Below are 19,736 nucleotides of genomic sequence, written 5' to 3'. Positions count from 1 at the left end.
AAAAAATAATATTAGGAAGTGGTAAGGGATGCCACACACGTGTTCAGAAATTATTATTTTTTTAAATAATTCGATAACCGTATAGTTAAGAGGCTAGTTTCTTAGAGAAATTGATTGTATATGAACTAAATAATCTTCCCTTAAAGTTAACGGAATTCAGTAAAAACTTTATAGTATGAATTTTCTGAGATGAACGTTTCGCTTTTGCCGTAATCTGTTAAACAAAGGCCTAGGTTACTTAATTTTTAGGGTTCCGTACTAAAAAGGTACAAAAGAGACCAGTTATAGTGCGACTCTGTCCGTCTGTCTGTCCGTCTGTCACATTACTAAATACCTCGAGAACTATTTAAATTAAATTAAATTAAATATCATTTATTTCAGAAATAAATTTCCATATTGTATTTATGGCATTTATGCTATCGATTTGAAATTTGGAATAGTTATGAATATTGCCAACTTCTACAAATTGAAGGTATTTTTTTTTTAATTTCTTAATATTAATCATAGACAATCGCCAAAATGAACGGCAAACTGTAAATAGGTTAAGTGGGGTATCGTTAGAAAGAGTTAGACTCAAATTGTACACTCGAGTTCATAAATATGTCTACGTTTCTTCACCTTAACTCTATGCAATAAGGTGAAAAAATGTACACATATTTATGAACTCGAGTGTACATATCAAAAATTTCTTTTATATTTTTTTTTTGTTGTGAAAAAAAATAATATTGAAGGAAAATGTAAAAAAAACGAGATTTTCTATTTCAAATAAAGTAAAAACTGTCGAAATCGGTTAATATTATAAAGAATTGTCATTAGTAGCTATACTTCTAGCATAGAACTATTGAAAGTTTGTACGCATACTAAATAGATTTTTTTTTAATATTACATAAATTGTGTCTGTAATTTGGAAACTTTTATTTGAATGAAAAAAAAAATCTTTTCAGATTTTAACTTTCAATTTAATCACTCTTGCGGATGTATATCGTACTTCAAATGAATACGAGATTTTACGTATCTGTCGAAATCGGTTACAATTATAAAGAACTAGCTTTTGCCCGCGGCTTCGCTCGCGTTAGAAAGAGACAAAAAGTAGCCTATGTCACTCTCCATCCCTTCAACTATCTCCACTTAAAAAAATCACGACAATTTATCTCTCCGTTTTGCCGTGAAAGGCGGACAAACAAACAGACACACACACTTTCCCATTTATAATATTAGTATGGATTATCCTTGAAAAGCAACATACTATACAGGTGGCGCAAATTAGTTAGCGAATTCACGGAGAGATAGTAGTAGTATTTATTGTACAAATAAATAAACTTTAAAAAAAAACCGCCTTCAAAAATAAGCGCGTTATAATATACGGAGAAACTAAAAAGCAATAACAAAAAATAAAACCACCTTCAAAAATAAGCGCGTTACAAAACACGGAGAAACCAAAAAGCAAAAAATAATAAACCTTTGAATTCAGATTTCTTATCGAATTGCAATAATCTAAACATCCAAATTATTTTAAACAAATCAATTATTTTTGTAGTCGGTACCAGACCTGTTCGTCGCCTTGCTATTGCCTGTTTGCCCCACCCAACCATACCCAGGCTGGCCCCGACTCCAAAAATAATTGATTTGTTTATAATTTGGATGTTTAGATTATTACAATCCGATAAGAAATCTGAATTCAAAGATTTTTATTTTTTGCTTTTTAGTTTCTCCGTATTTTGTAACGCGCTTATTTTTGAAGGCGGTTTTATTTATTTTTTTAAAGTTTATTTATTTCTTGATTTTTAGTGGTTCCTATTGATATTATATGTATCAGTCCGAATATACGTACATTAGTGAAAGAATTATCCTTTAACTCCTAACCATTGAGGAGTTGACCTTCCATCATCAGCTCAGCCACATAAAATTATTACCACCAAGCGTAAATACTGGTGTACCTTTGAAAAATACACTAAACACATTACATGTGCCTATAACATTTGAAGAGTTCCCTCGATTTCTCCAAGATCCCATCAGATATCAGACCCCGACTTCGTGCCAATGGGACCATCTCGGGGTTGTACCCGTTCGATTAAAAAAAAAATTGAAAATCGGTCCACGATTCTCGGAGATATCGAGTAACATACATACAAAAAAAAATTAAAAAAAAAACATTTAGTCGAATTAAAAACCTCCTGCTTTTTTTGAAGTCGGTTAAAAATAAAAACACATATAACAATATAATATAGAGATGGCGCTGTACCTATACTTCTAGTCGTCTTGAGAAACATGAAATTATTTTAACAATTGAAAGTTTGTACGTACATATACGGAACCCTCGGTGGGCGAGTCCGTGTCGCACTTGGCCGGTTTTTAGGGTTCCGTAGTCAACTAGGAACCCTTATAGTTTCGCCATGTCTGTCTGTCCGTCCGTCCCTCCGTCCGTCCGTCCGTCCGTCCGTCCGTCCGTCCGTCCGTCCGCGGATAATCTCAGTAACCGTTAGCACTAGAAAGCTGAAATTTGGTACCAATATGTATATCAATCACGCCAACAAAGTGCAAAAATAAAAACCGGCCAAGAGCGTGTCGGGCCACGCCCAGTGTAGGGTTCCGTAGTTTTCCGTATTTTTCTCAAAAACCACTGAACCTATCGAGTTCAAAACAATTTTCCTAGAAAGTATTTATAAAGTTCTACTTTTGTGATTTTTTTCATATTTTTTAAACATATGGTTCAAAAGTTAGAGGGGGGGGACGCACTTTTTTTTCCTTTATTTCCGATTATTTCCGAAAATATTAATATTATCAAAAAACGATCTTAGCAAACCCTTATTCATTTTTTAATACCTATCCAACAATATATCACACGTTGGGGTTAGAATGAAAAAAAATATCAGCCCCCACTTTACATGTAGGGAGGGTACCTTAATAAAACATTTTTTTCCATTTTTTATTTTTGCACTTTGTTGGCGTGATTGATATACATATTGGTACCAAATTTCAGCTTTCTAGTGCTAACGGTTACTGAGATTATCCACGGACGGACGGACGGACGGACGGACGGACGGACGGACGGACGGACAGACAGACATGGCGAAACTATAAGGGTTCCTAGTTGACTACGGAACCCTAAAAATGGAAAAAAATGTTTTATTAAGGTACCCTCCCTACATGTAAAGTGGGGGCTGTTATTTTTTTTCATTCCAACCCCAACGTGTGATATATTGTTGGATAGGTATTAAAAAATGAATAAGGGTTTGCTAAGATCGTTTTTTGATAATATTAATATTTTCGGAAATAATCGGAAATAAAGGAAAAAAAAGTGCGTCCCCCCCCCTCTAACTTTTGAACCATATGTTTAAAAAATATGAAAAAAATCACAAAAGTAGAACTTTATAAATACTTTCTAGGAAAATTGTTTTGAACTCGATAGGTTCAGTGGTTTTTGAGAAAAATACGGAAAACTACGGAACCCTACACTGGGCGTGGCCCGACACGCTCTTGGCCGGTTTTTTTATGTTTTATTCAATATCTCCGTCGTTACTGGACCGATTTTTTTGTAACGGATTTTATAATATTGTGTATATATGACATTTAACGAGAACAAAATATCAGTGTGCCAAAGATTTTTTTTTAAAGATCACATAGAATGTTCTCATGATGTGAACTTAAAAACCGGCCAAGAGCGTGTCGGGCCACGCTCAGTGTAGGGTTCCGTAGTTTTCCGTATTTTTCTCAAAAACTACTGAACCTATTAAGTTCATAACAATTTTCCTAGAAAGTCTTTATAAAGTTCTACTTTTGTGATTTTTTAACCCCCGACGCAAAAACGACGGGGTGTTATAAGTTTGACGTGTCTGTCTGTCTGTCTGTCTGTCTGTCTGTCTGTCTGTCTGTCTGTCTGTCTGTCTGTCTGTCTGTCTGTCTGTCTGTTTGTCTGTGTGTGTGTCTGTCTGTGGCACCGTAGCTCCCGAACGGGTGAACCGATTTCGATTTAGTTTTTTTTGTTTGAAAGCTGAGTTAGTCGGGAGTGTTCTTAGCCATGTTTCATGAAAATCGGTCCACTATGTCGCGGTCGGGGGTTTTTTCAAAATTTTAATTTTTTTATATTTTTAAACGTATGGTTCAAAAGTTAGAGGGGGGGGGACGCACTTATTTTTCATTTAGGAGCGATTATTTCCGAAAGTATTAATATTATCAAAAAATGGTCTTAGTAAACCCTTATTCATATTTAAATACCTATCCAACAATATATCACACGTTGGGGTTAGAACGAAAAAAAATATCAGCCCCCACTTTACATGTAGGGGAGGTACCCTAATAAAACATTTTTTTCCATTTTTTATTTTTGCACTTTGTTTGCGTGATTGATATACATATTGGTACCAAATTTCAGCTTTCTAGTGCTTACGGTTACTGAGATTATCCGCGGACGGACGGACGGACAGACAGACATGGCGAAACTATAAGGGTTCCTAGTTGACTACGGAACCCTAAAAATGTTTGACATATTGCTAATTTAGAATTTCGTCACGTTGTGCAATTAAAACGTGTAAACTAAACTAAATAATGCTTAAGCCAAGAAAGTCATCGTATTAATTATCTTTATAGTGTGTAATATACAAACAATACTAGATAATGACACATTTATAGGAGGGAGGCTCTTTGTATGGAGCCTTTAAATGTGCTGCTGATAGAACGAACAACACTTTAGTGTAACACTGTTAGTTACTTACTCAAATTCATTTTATTAAGAGTAAATACGAATTATTCACCCCCGACGCAAAAAACGGGGTTTGAAAAAAAAAATATTGACGTGTCATGTCTGTCTGTATTATGTCTGTCAGTATATTGTCTGGTTATACAAATTAAACATTAAAAACAACTAAAAAACGATAAACAAATTAATTACTAAATAATTAAAATTAAATTAAAAACTAATCTAAATTAAACTAAATGAGCAATTCCCGGCAACTTTGTACATAGCCACGTCAACAAATTTTAATTGATCCTATTTTGTTACCAACATTTAGTAATATAAGTTGACTTCTGTAAAATATATACAGGTTAATATTTATAATTAAGAAAAATATAGATACTAGAGAACCATATTAATGATGCGTGTAAAGTAAACTTATACAAAAATCATTAACATAAACAAAATCGATAAACAAATTAATTACTAATTAATTAAAAACAAATTAAACAAACTAATCTAAATTAAACTAAATCTTAAAACTAACAGTTAAAGACACTAAAGAGGCCACAATATATAATTAGCTATTTTAAAAAAAAACTTATTTTATTAAGGAAGAAATTATTTGCGTAAAATAAACTAAAAAGTTTAACTATACATTTCATTATAAAGCATAGTCATATGCACTAATATAAACACGTGTGCTCCAAAAATATATGCTTACACAATTAATAATTACTTTTTGTGTAGTTCAATGAAAATACTCTACTGGGTTGATGACAATCTATTTAAAATAATTATCGTCCTACAACATATGTTAGATTATTATTATTCGCAAGTGTTTTGTGTGAAATATTGCGGATTACAATAAAACAAAATGACAGTTAAAGACACCAAAGAGGGCACAATATATAAACAATGGATTATAGGTGCTATTGGTAAGTTTATTTTATATTACTACTAATAAGTCTATAACTTTACTGTCTGTAGTAACTTTACACACGCGTGCCATTCTTTCAAATAGCTATTTTATCACCTAAAATATTGTCTATTATATAAAAAAAAGTTTTTTTTTGCAAAAAAAAAAAATCATTTTTGACACAAGCTTTTATCACCGACTGTATCTTTCTTTCAACAGTCATCTACTGCTCTCCGAGACGTTTCTAAAAACCCCTTACTCGATGGGGATACGACGTTTCATAACATAGTGCCAATGACCAGCTTTCTGCTCCATCATCAGATGCTCCATGATACCATAATATTGTCACATGATGTGTCTGTGCAAAATTTTGAGTGCAGCTCATTTGGAAACCAGGAAGTGAGTCAAATTTTCTACTCATTTTCATATTTTTTTTTTAGCAACAACACCGTTCCTAACCTACGGTCTACAGAACGGTTGGATCTCGCCAGTGATGGGTCTCCTCCAATCAGAACTCAGTCCGTCCGGCCGTCCCCTCACCACAAGCGAGATCTCACTGGTAGCTAGTGGTATGAGCATTGCTGCCATATCCACGGCTGTAGCGTTTGGATATCTAGCTGACGCTGTAGGACGCCGTGTCACGTTGATGATGATCGCGACACCACAAATTGTAAGTTAAAGTTCAAATATAATAGGGTTCGAATCCCGGTAAGGGCATTTATTTGTGTGATGAGCACAGATATTTGTTCCTGAGTCATGGATGTTTTCTACGTATATAAGTATTTATATATATATATATATCGTTGTCTGAGTACCCACAACACAAGCCTTCTTGAGCTTACCGTGGGCCTCAGTCAATCTGTGTAAAAATGTCCTATAATATTTATTTATTATTTATTTATTTATTTATTTATTTAAATATTTAGTCAAATAGCTTTTGACCGCTTCGATGGCGATAAATTTCAAAATTGCGGAATACTCCATACAAACTTCCACCCCCCCATTTTAGGAAAGAGACAAAAAGTAGCCTATGTAACTCTCTATTATAAAAAATCTAATCTATTCGTCTGTCCGTGAAAGACGGACAAGTAAACAGACATACACTCTTTCCCATTTATAATATTAAGTATGGATATACGGTTAAGGCATTAAAACCACCATTTAAATAGTATTTTATGCAACTGGTGGTTAAAAGAGGTCAAAAAAGGTTAGTGGCGTGGGTAACAATTTGAGGCGAAGCCGAAAATTGTTAATAAAGACGCCACGAGCATTTTTTGACTCAGTTAAACACCGTTGCATACAATACTTTTTCTACGACCAAGCACTTATTTTGAAAGAAAATTATAAATCAACAAATACCTACTTTCAGTCATCTTAGTTATCTAGTGGACCGCCTACCATTTTGAAAATGCAGTTTGAGTGCAAACATGAAAATAAAACTGTCTATGGTATGGTTCTTTGAAGCCTGGCCACTAAGACGAATCGAGCCATTTGAATGCGATTCGACGCGTCGCCAATGAACGCAGCAGAAAACGAAGGAGTCTCGACTCTGCGAATTGGTTTGTTAAGTTGGTAGCAATCTATTTACTGAACTGTAACAGCTATATCGTGCTACTTCTACTAAATGTTTTCAGGGTATAGACTAGATAGACTTGTCCTGACATCTTTTATGCAGGGTTTTAAAGTTCTATGCACGACCTTGTAACTCACGAATAACAGTACGGGAGTAGGAAAAATATTTTAAGCGGGTTACTCACGTATTAAGTCGATATAGCGTTCGACATGTTTCGATCCAATTTTCGAGCATCTTTCTCAAGAGTAGCGACCCCGACTTTACATGTCGAGAGCGCGACGCATACCCGTACGTGAGTGACCCGCTTAAAATATTTTAAAATACGTTTCACGGGAGTTTTATAGTTAAAGTCCACCATTAATACTTTTTTTTTCAAATGTGCAGTAAAGTTTAAATAAATAAATAAATACCATACATGTTTCTAATAACAGATCGCAATCCATTTTAACCCCCGACGCAAAAACAACGGGGTGTTATAAGTTTGACGTGTCTGTCGGTCTGTTTGTTTGAGTCTGTGTATCTGTGGCATCGTTGCTCCCTGACGGACTAACGCATGAACCGATTTAGATTTTTTTTGTTTGAAAGCTGAATTAGTCGGGAGTGTTCTTAGCTATGTTTCATGGAAATCGGTCCACTATGTCACAGTATAATAAAGAGTACTACCGTACAGTATGGCAAACTGACCGTTCCTGACGCTGAAGATCTGTCAGTGCCCACCCCCTCTCGGTTACCTCACAGTTACCGCCTGTCAAAAACGCGAACAGTCAACCTGTCATATTTCAAAAATACAAGCTTGTATGGTACGCGTTCACCTACACGACAAGACATGTGTCTGTAAGTGAAGGCGCCTCTTTCATATATTTGATCGCCAGTGTCCGAGATGTGACTATGTCGGGATTTTCAATTTTTTTTGTGGTTATTTCAGTTCGGTTTTGCCTTAAAACTGGTATCAGCGCACCCGGCCTGTCTGATCGTCTCCCAAGTGTTGGCCGGCATCGCAGCGGCGGGTTCCTTTTGCGTGGCACCTGCTTATGTTAAAGAAATGGCTCAAGACTCCATAAGAGGTTATCTTGCGTCTTCAGGGATCCTGCTACAAGTAAGTATACCTACTTAGTATAAGCATAGATGAAATATAAGAAGATCATTCCATCCCATACATTAAAATGCGACCGCCGAAGAACATACACTACACCACACATAGATGGCGCCAAAAAAATGCCTTGTTGCCATCGATTATTTGTAGATTGGGGTGACACTTTCGAGCCATACATCTATGTCAAAAGTGACACTTAACGCCATCTACAAGTATAATCGAAAGCTACAAGACACTTTTTTGTGGCGCCATCTATGTGTGGTTGAAGCTGCATAAAGCCATAGATGAATAAGTAAAGAAAGAGTTGTAGCTCCATACCAGTAAATGCAAGTTATGGGTAGTGACATCTAGCGTCTAATTGAAGATCATACAGTGTCCTGAGTCGACGTATAAAGCTGATGAAACATTTTCGCTCTAGAGGTATAATAATCGCTCTATAATAAGGACGACTCAGTAATAATTCTTCTAACAAAATTTTGCGCCGTGCGGTTTGTCCTTGAGTAGCCCTCGCACGCAGCGAGGTGCAGAGAGTACTTGCGCCGCCAATTTCGCGCGTGGCGCGTGCGAGAGAGCCAAATACCGATCGCGGGAGATTAACTACTGAGTCGTCCTTTATACTGTACTTAAGTTCCTGCCGGCGTATCATGCTGCAATTTTATCACTTATCCACGTGGATAAAGCATCCGTCACGCTTTAGCAAGTATGTCAGTGTGAGAGTGACAGATGTCTTATCCACGTGGATAAGTGATAAAATTGGCAGCATGATACGCCGGCTGGTAATGTTTTAAAATAAATCTATTTCTATTTCAGAGCCTCGGCATGTTGATAATGTACGCCATGGCACCTTACCTCGGCTACTACACGTTGCTATGGGTGATGGTGTGGGTTCCGATCCTGAACCTGGCCGCCATGTTTTGGATACCGGAGACACCGGCGTACCTGGTCAAGAGGGGGAGGGTTGAGGTAAAATTAAATAATAATAATAAATAATAGGTAAGTAACTAATAAACTGTGAGGTGTGAGGCATGAGTTCACGCTCATATCGGGCGTGCAACAGTCAAACAATTGAAGATCATAAAACCGGCCAAGTGTGAGTTGTACTCGCATTGCAAGGGTTCCGTACACCACAAGAAGGGCTTAAGCGCCTCCTTTTTAGTAGGAACTTAAGTAATTTTTGCGAAGAATCAGTATTTTGAACAAAAAGAAACAGAAATGAGTTTATATGTAATATTCAAACGCGCTCAAACAATTTCAAGAGATTTGGTAACTCCTTGCAGCGGCAGTGAGTGAAATTCGTAATATCATATCATAATTAAGAATATTAGGCCGAATTGTCAAAACTAAGGTTCAAAAGTTTTAACACTGTGTCGAGAGACGGCAGTGTATGTACTGTGATTGTGACCACACATTTTAATTTGACAGTAATAACTCTCTATAATACTCGATCCTCTCTGAGCATACGCATAACCAACAGACATATAACTCCGAATAGACAGATAAAGTCTAAGAACAAAACGTACTTCGGGACCATCAAAAATAATGTACGGTCGACTAGATGGCGCTATTGGCGCTACACCTTTGGTCGACTTTGAGGTCGGTCGGTTAGATGGCGCTTATATTTATATTTGACAATTTTAACACATATCAAGTTAAGAATATTGGGCCAAATTGTCAAAACTGAGGTTGAAAAGTTTTAATCCTGCGTCGAGAGATGGCAGTGTATGCACTGTGAACCGTGATCACACGTTTTAATTTGACAGTAACTTTAGTTTGTCAGATATTTGTGTGTATTATGGGCGCTTCTGCGTCACGTCGATCAGCAGTGATCTTTTGTTATGGCCCTTTGTGATTAAATATCGTAAGTTCCAGATTCTTTGGGCTGTAATTTCTTGTAGAGGTACCTCATAGGGTTCCATTCCAGTACTAGGCACTTCTCTTTGACATTAGTGGTAGTTTGACAGTAAGTTGTCTTTCTGTAATATTCAGGAAGCCATCAAAGTGATGTCCTGGCTACGAGAGGTGGACGAAAACCACAAGATGCTTGAACGGGACGTGTCCATATTGAAAAACGAGATGTTGACGACTGATAACCTACCCGCAGTATCTTGGAAATCTATATGTAAGTATCCTATGTACTGTACTAACTTTAGGACATTTTTACACAGATTGACTGAGGCCCACGGTAAGCTCAAGAAGGCTTGTGTTGTGGGTACTCAGACAACGATATATATAATATATAAATACTTATATACGTAGAAAACATCCATGACTCAGGAACAAATATCTGTGATTATCACACAAATAAATGCCCTTACCGGGATTCGAACCCGGGACTGCGGCGTAGCAGCCAGGGTCACTACCGACTGCGCCAGACCGGTCGTCAAAACGTGTACTAACTTTCAATATTATCATAGAGGAATAATTAAGGAAGAGTTGTAACTTCACACATCAGTAAATGCGGGTTATTTGTATAGGCATAGTTAAGTGACATCTAGCGACAATCACGCGTCACTCTCCATCTCTTCAACTATCTCCACTTAAAGCATCACGTTAATTCGTCGCTCCGTTTTGCCGTTAAAGACGGACAAACAAACAGACACACACTTTCCCATTTATAATATTAGTGTGGATGACCGCGGGTGGTCGGGCCTTTATCTTGTCGCGCTTGGCGTCAAATACCACTCGTCGCTGTTCTTCGAAGGTTTGCACATTTGTTCTTACTCATGTGTCCACTTCTCACCGAATGCGAAGACTCCCAATGTGATGGTCAATAGGCGAGACGACTCAAAAAAACTAATTAGTCCGTCAGTTAGATTATCAAATAATTTTAGACATGTATTTTTTCTTTTTTCTCGTAAACGAAAAATTACAACGCAGTGCGTGCGTACAATTTTTCAAGTCACAAGCCCCCACTCCGAACTTTGATGTTCTATATCTTTGTATGTTTTCATTAATTAGATAAAGCGAAAAATATGTGTTGAGTATTTTTGGACGATCTAACGGACTAAACAGAATGCCAATTTTTATCCCCCGACGTAAAAACGAAGGGGTGTTATAAGTTTGACGTGTCTGTCTGTCTGTCTGTTTGTCTGTCTGTCTGTGTGTGTGTGTGTCTGTGGCATCGTAGCTCCCGAACGGATAAACCGATTTAGTTTATTTTGTCTGAAAGCTGAGTTAGTCGGGAGTGTTCTTAGCTATGTTTCATGATCGATCTAGGTACTATGTCACAGTCGGGTGTTTTTCGAAAATTTTAATTTTGTGTTTAGGTTATTTATGTAGTCGTCATCCCTATTCAATGTCACAATCTGCTATTTCAGTGTCCAACCCTTCATCACGCCGTGCGGTCTGCATATCGTTCCTGGTGATCACGCTGCTAGCTGTCGGCGGTGACTACGGGATCACGGCATACGGCTCAATGATCCTGGATCACGCAGGCGTGACGTTCGCGCCCGAGGTGCAAGCGCTGACCATTCCCGCGCTCATGACGCTGGGGTCACTTCTGTCCGCTGTTACTATTGAGAAATTCGGGAGGAAGGTAATAAATACAATAAATAATACAATATTAATAGGATATTCTTACACAGATTGACAGAGTCCCACGGTAAGCTCAACAAGGCTTGTGTCATAGGTACTTAGATAACGACGTATACAAATACGCTCATCACACAAATAAATGCCTTCACCGGGATCCGAACCCAGGGTGCGTAGCCGAATGGCACAAACGCTCAAACGAAACGCTCGTAGATATCTATCTGTATCGCTCTTGCATATTGGCCAGACTAACTTTCGCGGCGGTTCGTTTCGTTTCGCGTCGGAGCAATGCCATTCGGCTACGGGGCCAGGACAGTCGTCTTAGCAGGCAAGGTTAGTCCACTAGGTCAAACCGATTGTCAGATATTTTGGCTGATTCGATACTGGACACAGAAAGGAACTCTTTAATAAAAACAACGTACTGAGCGGGCTGTATATGTTCCTGGTGATCACGCTGCTAGCTGTTGGCGGCGACGATCACGGCATACGGCTCAATGATCCTGGAGCACGCAGGCGTGACGTTCGCGCCCGAGGTGCAAGCGCTGACCATTCCCGCGCTCATGACGCTGGGCTCACTGCTGTCCGCTGTTACTATTGAGAAATTCGGGAGGAAGGTAATAACATACACACATACATCACGCCTGTATCCCGTAAATGGGTAGGCAGAGCACATGAACTACTAAGTTTAAGTGCCACTCTTGGCAATAACCACACAATTAAAATTTTGAAGAAACAAAAGAACACTCCTCACTAAATCAGCTTTCAGACAAAAAAAACTAAATCTAAGTCGGTTCATCCGTTCGGGAGCTGCCATGCCACAGACAGACACACACAGACACACAGACAGACAGACAAACAGACAGACAGACAGACAGACACGTCAAACTTATAACACCCCGTCGTTTTGCGTCGGGGGTTAAAAACAACGTGAGCGGGCTGTATACCATTCCTGGTGATCACGCTGCTAGCTGTCGGCGGCGACTACGGGATCACGGCATACGGCTCAATGATCCTGGATCACGCAGGCGTGACGTTCGGGCCCGAGGTGCAAGCGCTGACCATTCCCGCGCTCATGACGCTGGGGTCGCTGCTGTCCGCTGTTACTATTGAGAAATTCGGGAGGAAGGTAATAACATACGCATAACGCCTGTATCCCGTAAAGGGGTAAGCAGAGCACGATGAACTATTAAGTTTATGTGCCACTCTTGGCAAAAAGGAGTTGAAAAATCCAAATTGTGACATTGCAGTGACAGGTTGCTAGCCTCTCGCCTACGCCGCAGTTAAATTGTGTAAATCCATATCCCACAGCCACTCTTACGACACCCACGGGAAGAAAGGGGGTGATGAAATTCTTCACCCGTCACCACACGGGAAGGAAGTGTTTTCTTCACGGTGTTTTCTTTTATTAACCCCCGACGCAAAAACGACGGGGTGTTATAAGTTTGACGTGTCTGTCTGTCTGTCCGTCTGTCTGTCTGTCTGTCTGTTTGTCTGTCTGTGTGTGTGTCTGTCTGTGGCATCGTAGCTCCTGAACGGATGAACCGATTTCGATTTAGTTTTTTTTATTTGAAAGCTATGTTAGTCGGGAGTGTTCTTAGCCATGTTTCATGAAAATCGGTCCACTAATTTTGTGGTTAGGTTATCTAAAAGCGACTGGCAAATATCAAATGAAATTTCGCACATAAGTTCCGAAAAAATCATTGGTAGGAGCCGGGATTTGAACCCGGGACCGATATATCCTTACTAATATTACATACATACATACAATCACGCCTGTATCCCATAAAGGGGTAGGCAGGGCACATGAAACTACTAAAGCTCCTTACTAATATTATAAATGGAAAAGTGTGTGTTTGTTTGTTTGTCCGTCTTTCACGGCAAAACGGAGCGACGAATTGACTTAATTTTTTAAGTGGATATAGATGAAGGAATGCAGAGTGACATAGGCTACTTTATGTCTCTTTCTAACCCCCTAACTTCCTTAAATTGGGGGGTGGAAGTTTGTGTGGAATTTGGATATTCGGTATTCCGAAACGTGAGCGAAGCCGCGGGCAAAATCTAGTTTTTAACGCCCGACGCAAAAACGAATGGGTGTTATAAGTTTGACGTGTCTGTCTGTCTGTCCGTCTGTCTGTCTGTCTGTCTGTCTGTCTGTCTGTCTGTCTGTCTGTCTGTCTGTCTGTCTGTCTGTCTGTCTGTCTGTCTGTCTGTTTGTCTGTCTGTGTGTGTCTGTCTGTGGCATCGTAGCTCCCGAACGAATGAACCGATTTTGATTTAGTTTTTTTTGTCTGAAAGCTGAGTTAGTCAGGAGTGTTCTTAGCCATGTTTCATGAAAATCGGTCAACTATGTCGCGGTCGGGGGTTTTTTCAAAATTTTAATTTTGTGGTTAGGTTATTTTTTTAATTAGCCTGTATGGTGCCCCACTGCTGGGCAAAGGCCTCCCCTTCCTTTCTCCAGCCCTCAATCTAGTCTTAGTCTTTCTCTAGTGTCCAATCTAGTTATACTAGTATAAATTTTCTGAGATGAATTTTTGGCTTTTGCCGTAATCTGTTAAACAAAAGCCTTTGTTTCTATTATTCACGGCGGCTAGCTCCCGTTTCCACAGCACGTGCTAAAGTCTCAGTGTAGTTAAAAAGCAACTATCATGATAACAATAAGGTTCAAATTTATGAAACAGTTTACAGTACGCAGGTAACTTTTTTTCCCCTCACTAGCTCGGAAACACGTGTTTTGTCCTTTAATACCAGCGGGTAAAAACGCATTTTATCCACAAGTGGGTAAAGTATTTTGACCTTGAAAAAGGTCAAATTAACTGCTTTAAAATTGATAAAAGTAGGTGAATCTAGTAATCAAGATGATTTACCACCTGTGGAACTACTGGAAGCAGTGATAAACGCATTTTTGGCGTTGTAGTTTCCTCGCTATAGTGAGGGGAAAAGTTTTGTGTTACACTCGGGTGCAAATGTATTTTACTTCTCGTGTGTTAAAAAACTCGCAAGTTCAGGATTCTATTCTCGAACCACTCGCTTCGCTCGTGGTTCAACTATAGAATCCTTCCACTTGCTCGGTTTTCAATTCCACACTCGGCGTTAAAATACAACTTTGCCCCCTTGTATAACAAATAACTATTGAAGATGACAAAACGTGTTATCTCCGAAAGGGCTTTTTATGGATTTGAACCTTATTATCATCATGATAGTTGCTTTTTAACTACACTGAGACTTTAGCACGTGCTGTGAATAATAGAAACAAAGGCTTTTGTTTAACAGATTACGGCGGCGAAAGCCAAAAAATCATCTCAGAAAATTCATACTATATGTTGTATTTATATTTGCAGCATATTAAACATGTAAAATCGGGTAACTCACGTAAAATTGTTGAAGGTCGCTCGACATGTTTCGCTCCGTAACGAGGAGCATTTTCATTCAGCACGCTCGATGCCGATGGTATCCCGACGCAGACTGCTGCGACCGTTGGCTCGGCGCGGGGGCGTCGGCAGGGGCGGTGCGAAACTACCCTCACTTTCGGCATAATTGTCATTTGTTGGGTTGCACACTACACTCACTACGTCATTCGCTAAGGGCTCATCCACACGGACTTCGGACTTTCGACAATTTTACGCATGAGTTACCCGATTTTACATGTTTAATATGTCAGTGTCTCACGCTAGTTTTTAACCCCCGACGCAAAAACGACGGGGTGTTATAAGTTTGACGTGTCTGTCTGTCTGTCTGTCTGTCTGTCTGTTTGTCTGTCTGTGTGTGTGTCTGTGGCATCGTAGCTCTCGAACGGATGAACCGATTTTGATTTAGTTTTATTTGTTTGAAAGCTGAATTAGTCGGGAGTGTTCTTAGCCATGTTTGATGGTAATCGGTCCACTATGTCGCGGTCGGGGGTTTTTTCAAAATTTTAATATTATATTTGCAGCCCCTGATAATGGTAGGAGCGGTGTTCACTGGCGTCCCACTGGCCATAATGGGGACAGCGCTCGTGATTCTTCAAGGTGGAGGTCACGTGCCGCCATGGATCCCGGTCGTCAGCATCGGTGTCTGTCTGTTCGCCAGCGGACAAATGATGTCGCTACCGTTCATCATCATCTCCGAGATATTTAACGTACAAGTATGTTTCTGTTCTGTAGTGTGTTACCTGTGTGGTGACGGGTTAAGAATTTCACCACCCCCTTCTTCCCGTGGGTGTCGTAGAAGGCGACTATGGGATATGGGTTAAATTGTGGCGTAGGCGAGAGGCTGGCACCTGTCACTGCAATGCCACAGTTTCGTTTTCTTTCAACCCCTTATTTGCCAAGAGTGGCACTGAAGCTTTAATAGTTTCATGTGCTCTGCCTACCCCTTTATGGGATACAGGCGTGATTGTATGTATGTATGTATGTAAGTATGTTTCTCCACGGTTCACTAATGTCTTACAGGAGCATTTCTTTTTTTTTGCCACTTAAGTGTGATAGTTTTGAGAAAAAAAAATGCTATTTCTACTCAGAATTACTAGCTTTTTCAATCCTAGTAGTAAAAAAAATTGTCCCATACGATTTTTTTCTTTCTTTTTTTGAAATTATTACAGTTAACTAAAGTCAACTATAATGAGATTATTATAGTTGAGTTGGAACTGCCATAGAGTATCAACACTGAAAAGTTAGCACTTTAGTCTGTGGTGTCCTAATTGACAGATTACAGTCGACGAGTAGAAAAAATACTATTTAATAAACTAGTACGTATAAGTTTCTCTATTATTTATATTATCTTGTACTGTATGTGCTACATTCTGACCGCGTTCGTTCTACATACGCGACTAGGTACATACCAAAATTTAAGAAAAATAAAGTTCTTGTACTTATCACTTTTTTTTCAGATGAGATCAAAAGTGATCGGCGTCATCTCGACATACGGCTGGTCGCTGGCCGGGTCCCAGACTCTCCTGTTCGCAATAATAACTGAACACTTCGGGATGCAAACGATATTCTTTACATTTGCCATTGTCAATCTATTTGGCGTTATAGTCTGTGGCGTTATAATGCCAGAAACGAAAGGGAAGACTCTTGAACAGATCAACAAAGAATTGCTGAGCAGAAAATGTTAGAAAAATAAATATATTTAAAAAAAAGCCATTTATTTCTCACCAGAATAGTTAACATTATAACTAGTAACTAAATAAGGTAAGTTCAGGAGTTTTGTTTTGCTTTTTTTTGTTTTTTTTTTTTTAGAGAAAAATAAATATATTGCGTATAATGAATTTACAATACATCTTTTCATCCGTTCGACAATTGGCGGACTAGAAGAGAGGCCTATGCTCAGCAGTGGACGATAAAAGGCTGATATTATCAATCAATCAATCAATTATTTATTCGTGATAACTACAAAATACACAAGTAAGAAAACAGAAACAGCAAATAAAAGAAAATTAAACATATAAGTTACCACGAAATGGTCCCGACTCAGCATAAAATGCTAACCCGAGGGTCAGCGCTGGTCTTCCGTCGGGACCATTTTATTGGTCACGAACGCAGCTGTACGACGCGGACCTGTGACTCAGTGAACGCAGCGCAAAGATAAAACTAAACGCAGCGGCGAGCGCCATCTTGTTGCATTATGATGATGAAATTGTTCGGAAACGAAAACGAAACGAAGAGATGTATCGTGAATTCATTGCATGCGACTTAATCCGTTTCCGCAGTTTTATTTCATGAGAAACAAGGATCGATTCATATCGTATTAATGTAATTTATTTTATTTGTATCATAATTCTAATTTAATTATAACATAATTGTAACAATGTTCGATAGTATATGATGAGTACCAATTCATATACATCCCTCAACAATTCAGTCTTGGCATAGATAGATTAAATATAAGAAGAAGATTGCATCCCATACATTAAAATGCGACCGCCTAAGAATGCGTATACACTACACCACGGGACCCCTTTCTTTCCCATAAACATTTTGGTCAGAATTTCGTTAGTCATAAGTTGTTATTCATATATTTTGTGGTCATAAACATCACTAGTCATAATTTTTGTTACAAATAATGCTTAATGGTACTAACATTAACAACCCATAATATTGGATGCCATAACCTTAAAAGTCATAAAGTTAATGAGTATAAAATTGAAAGGCATAACAATAATTATCCAGAAATATTACTAGGCATATTTTTTGAAGCCCTACTGATTGTTCTGCATACAGTTTTAAGGCATAAACCTCATAAGTCATAATCTTTGTTACGAATAACGTTTAATAGTTCTAACGTTAACAACCCATATTATAGAATACTATAATCTTAGAATCAAGAAAGTTGATGAATATAACATTTAAAACGGATCCCTTTGTTAGCCAGATTATCATTAGTCATAATTCTGAAACGGTTTCATTAGGGACACCTATAGATAGGTTAGGTTAGGTTTGTTTTATGGCAATCCTGAAAAGTTACGCGTTTTTGAGAAAAACCAAATTATGACTAACGAAAATGTGGACAATCGATACATTATACCTTATGACTTTATTGGTAGTCCGCATTTACCTCGCGTCCATTAGAACGGAAATAGGACCCCTGCCCCCCTTCTACTCGTTGACGAAGCCGAATACTACAAAAATCAGCATGCAAAGGAAGAAATGGCGGGAAAATCAGTGAGCTCATTGAGTATTTTAATCCTCATTTCTCAGCTAAGATCGCTAGTTACCTTGTGTCATTCAGAGCAAAAATAGGAGCCCCGCATAGCGAGGCTCCGTCGAATCGCTGGCGGGGCCTAATACTTTTAAAAGCAACATGAAAAAATAAAACACATAACATGTAAAAGACGAAATGGCGGGAAAATCAGTGAGCCCAACGAGAAAATTTTCATTTCTCGGGTAGATTCGTTAGTTACCTTGTGTCATTCAGAGCAGAAATAGGAGCCCCGCATAGCGGGGCTCCGTCGAATCGCTGGCCGGGCCTAATATTCTTAAAAGCAACATGAAAAAATTAAACACATAACATGTAAAAGACGAAATGGCGGGAAAATCAGTGAGCCCAACGAGAAAATTTTTATTTCTCGGGTAGGTTCGTTAGTTACCTAGTGTCATTCAGAGCAGAAATAGGAGCCCCGCATAGCGAGGCTCCGTCGAATCGCTGGCGGGGCCTAATACTTTTAAAAGCAACATGAAAAAATAAAACACATAAAATGTAAAAGACGAAATGGCGGGAAAATCAGTGAGCCCAACGAGAAAATTTTAATTTCTCGGGTAGGTTCGTTAGTTACCTTGTGTCATTCAGAGCAGAAATAGGAGCCCCGCATAGCGGGGCTCCGTCGAATCGCTGGCGGGGCCTAATATTCTTAAAAGCGACATGAAAAAATTAAACACATAACATGTAAAAGACGAAATGGCGGGAAAATCAGTGAGCCCAACGAGAAAATTTTCATTTCTCGGGTAGGTTCGTTAGTTACCTTGTGTTCCTTATAATGAGAAATAATATAGATCCCATTGAATGTTATGATTAAAGTTAATGTGGACAGTAATCATTATTACTTGCGAACATATACTTTACGACAATTATGACAAACATGTTTATTGCTTTCAACATTATGTCCATAATACAAAATGCAATTTGATTATTATGCCAAACAATGTTTATGACTAACAATAATGATGACTTGCAAAAATCTGACCTCCAATTTCTGACATTCAACTTTATGACTAATGATAATATGACTATTAAAAATTATGACTAACAACGTTATGGATTGTAAAAATCGGACTAAAAAAATTATGGGAACCAATAGAGACCCCTACACCACACATAGATGGCGCCACAAAAAAATGCCTTGTTGACATCGATTATTTGTAGATTGGCGTTAAGTATCACTTTCGAGCCATAAATCTATGTCAAAAGCTTTAACGCCATCTACAAGTATAATCGAAAGCTACAAGACATTTTTTTGTGGCGCCATGCGCGTTCT

The 19,736-nt window shown here is 38.5% G+C and overlaps 1 protein-coding gene across 3 annotated transcripts; it reads left to right on the top strand.

Annotated features, from left to right (window-relative positions):
- The first annotated feature begins 4,679 nt into the window (after window positions 1–4,679).
- On the top strand, window positions 4,680–17,058 carry LOC125240321 (glucose transporter GlcP-like). Of its 3 annotated transcripts, none has more exons than XM_048148205.1 (10): window positions 4,680–4,699; window positions 5,423–5,610; window positions 6,032–6,261; window positions 8,090–8,260; window positions 9,068–9,220; window positions 10,244–10,376; window positions 11,575–11,792; window positions 15,717–15,908; window positions 16,653–16,884; window positions 17,009–17,058. In XM_048148205.1, the coding sequence occupies exons 2-9, from the start codon at window positions 5,550–5,552 to the stop codon at window positions 16,878–16,880; spliced, it is 1,386 nt and encodes a 461-aa protein (XP_048004162.1). In that variant the 5' UTR covers window positions 4,680–4,699; window positions 5,423–5,549; the 3' UTR covers window positions 16,881–16,884; window positions 17,009–17,058. The 3 variants fall into 3 exon arrangements, with proteins under 3 accessions (XP_048004162.1, XP_048004163.1, XP_048004161.1); XM_048148206.1 differs by lacking the exon at window positions 4,680–4,699 and adding an exon at window positions 4,716–4,732; XM_048148204.1 differs by lacking the exon at window positions 4,680–4,699 and having other exon boundaries at window positions 5,359–5,610.
- Window positions 17,059–19,736: the final 2,678 nt, after the last annotated feature.

The sequence above is a fragment of the Leguminivora glycinivorella genome, chromosome 27 (assembly GCF_023078275.1).
Source record: "Leguminivora glycinivorella isolate SPB_JAAS2020 chromosome 27, LegGlyc_1.1, whole genome shotgun sequence".
In the NCBI taxonomy this organism is placed as follows: domain Eukaryota; kingdom Metazoa; phylum Arthropoda; class Insecta; order Lepidoptera; family Tortricidae; genus Leguminivora; species Leguminivora glycinivorella.
Note: the sequence above shows the minus strand (reverse complement) of the source record. Positions and strands in the feature narration are given on the sequence as shown.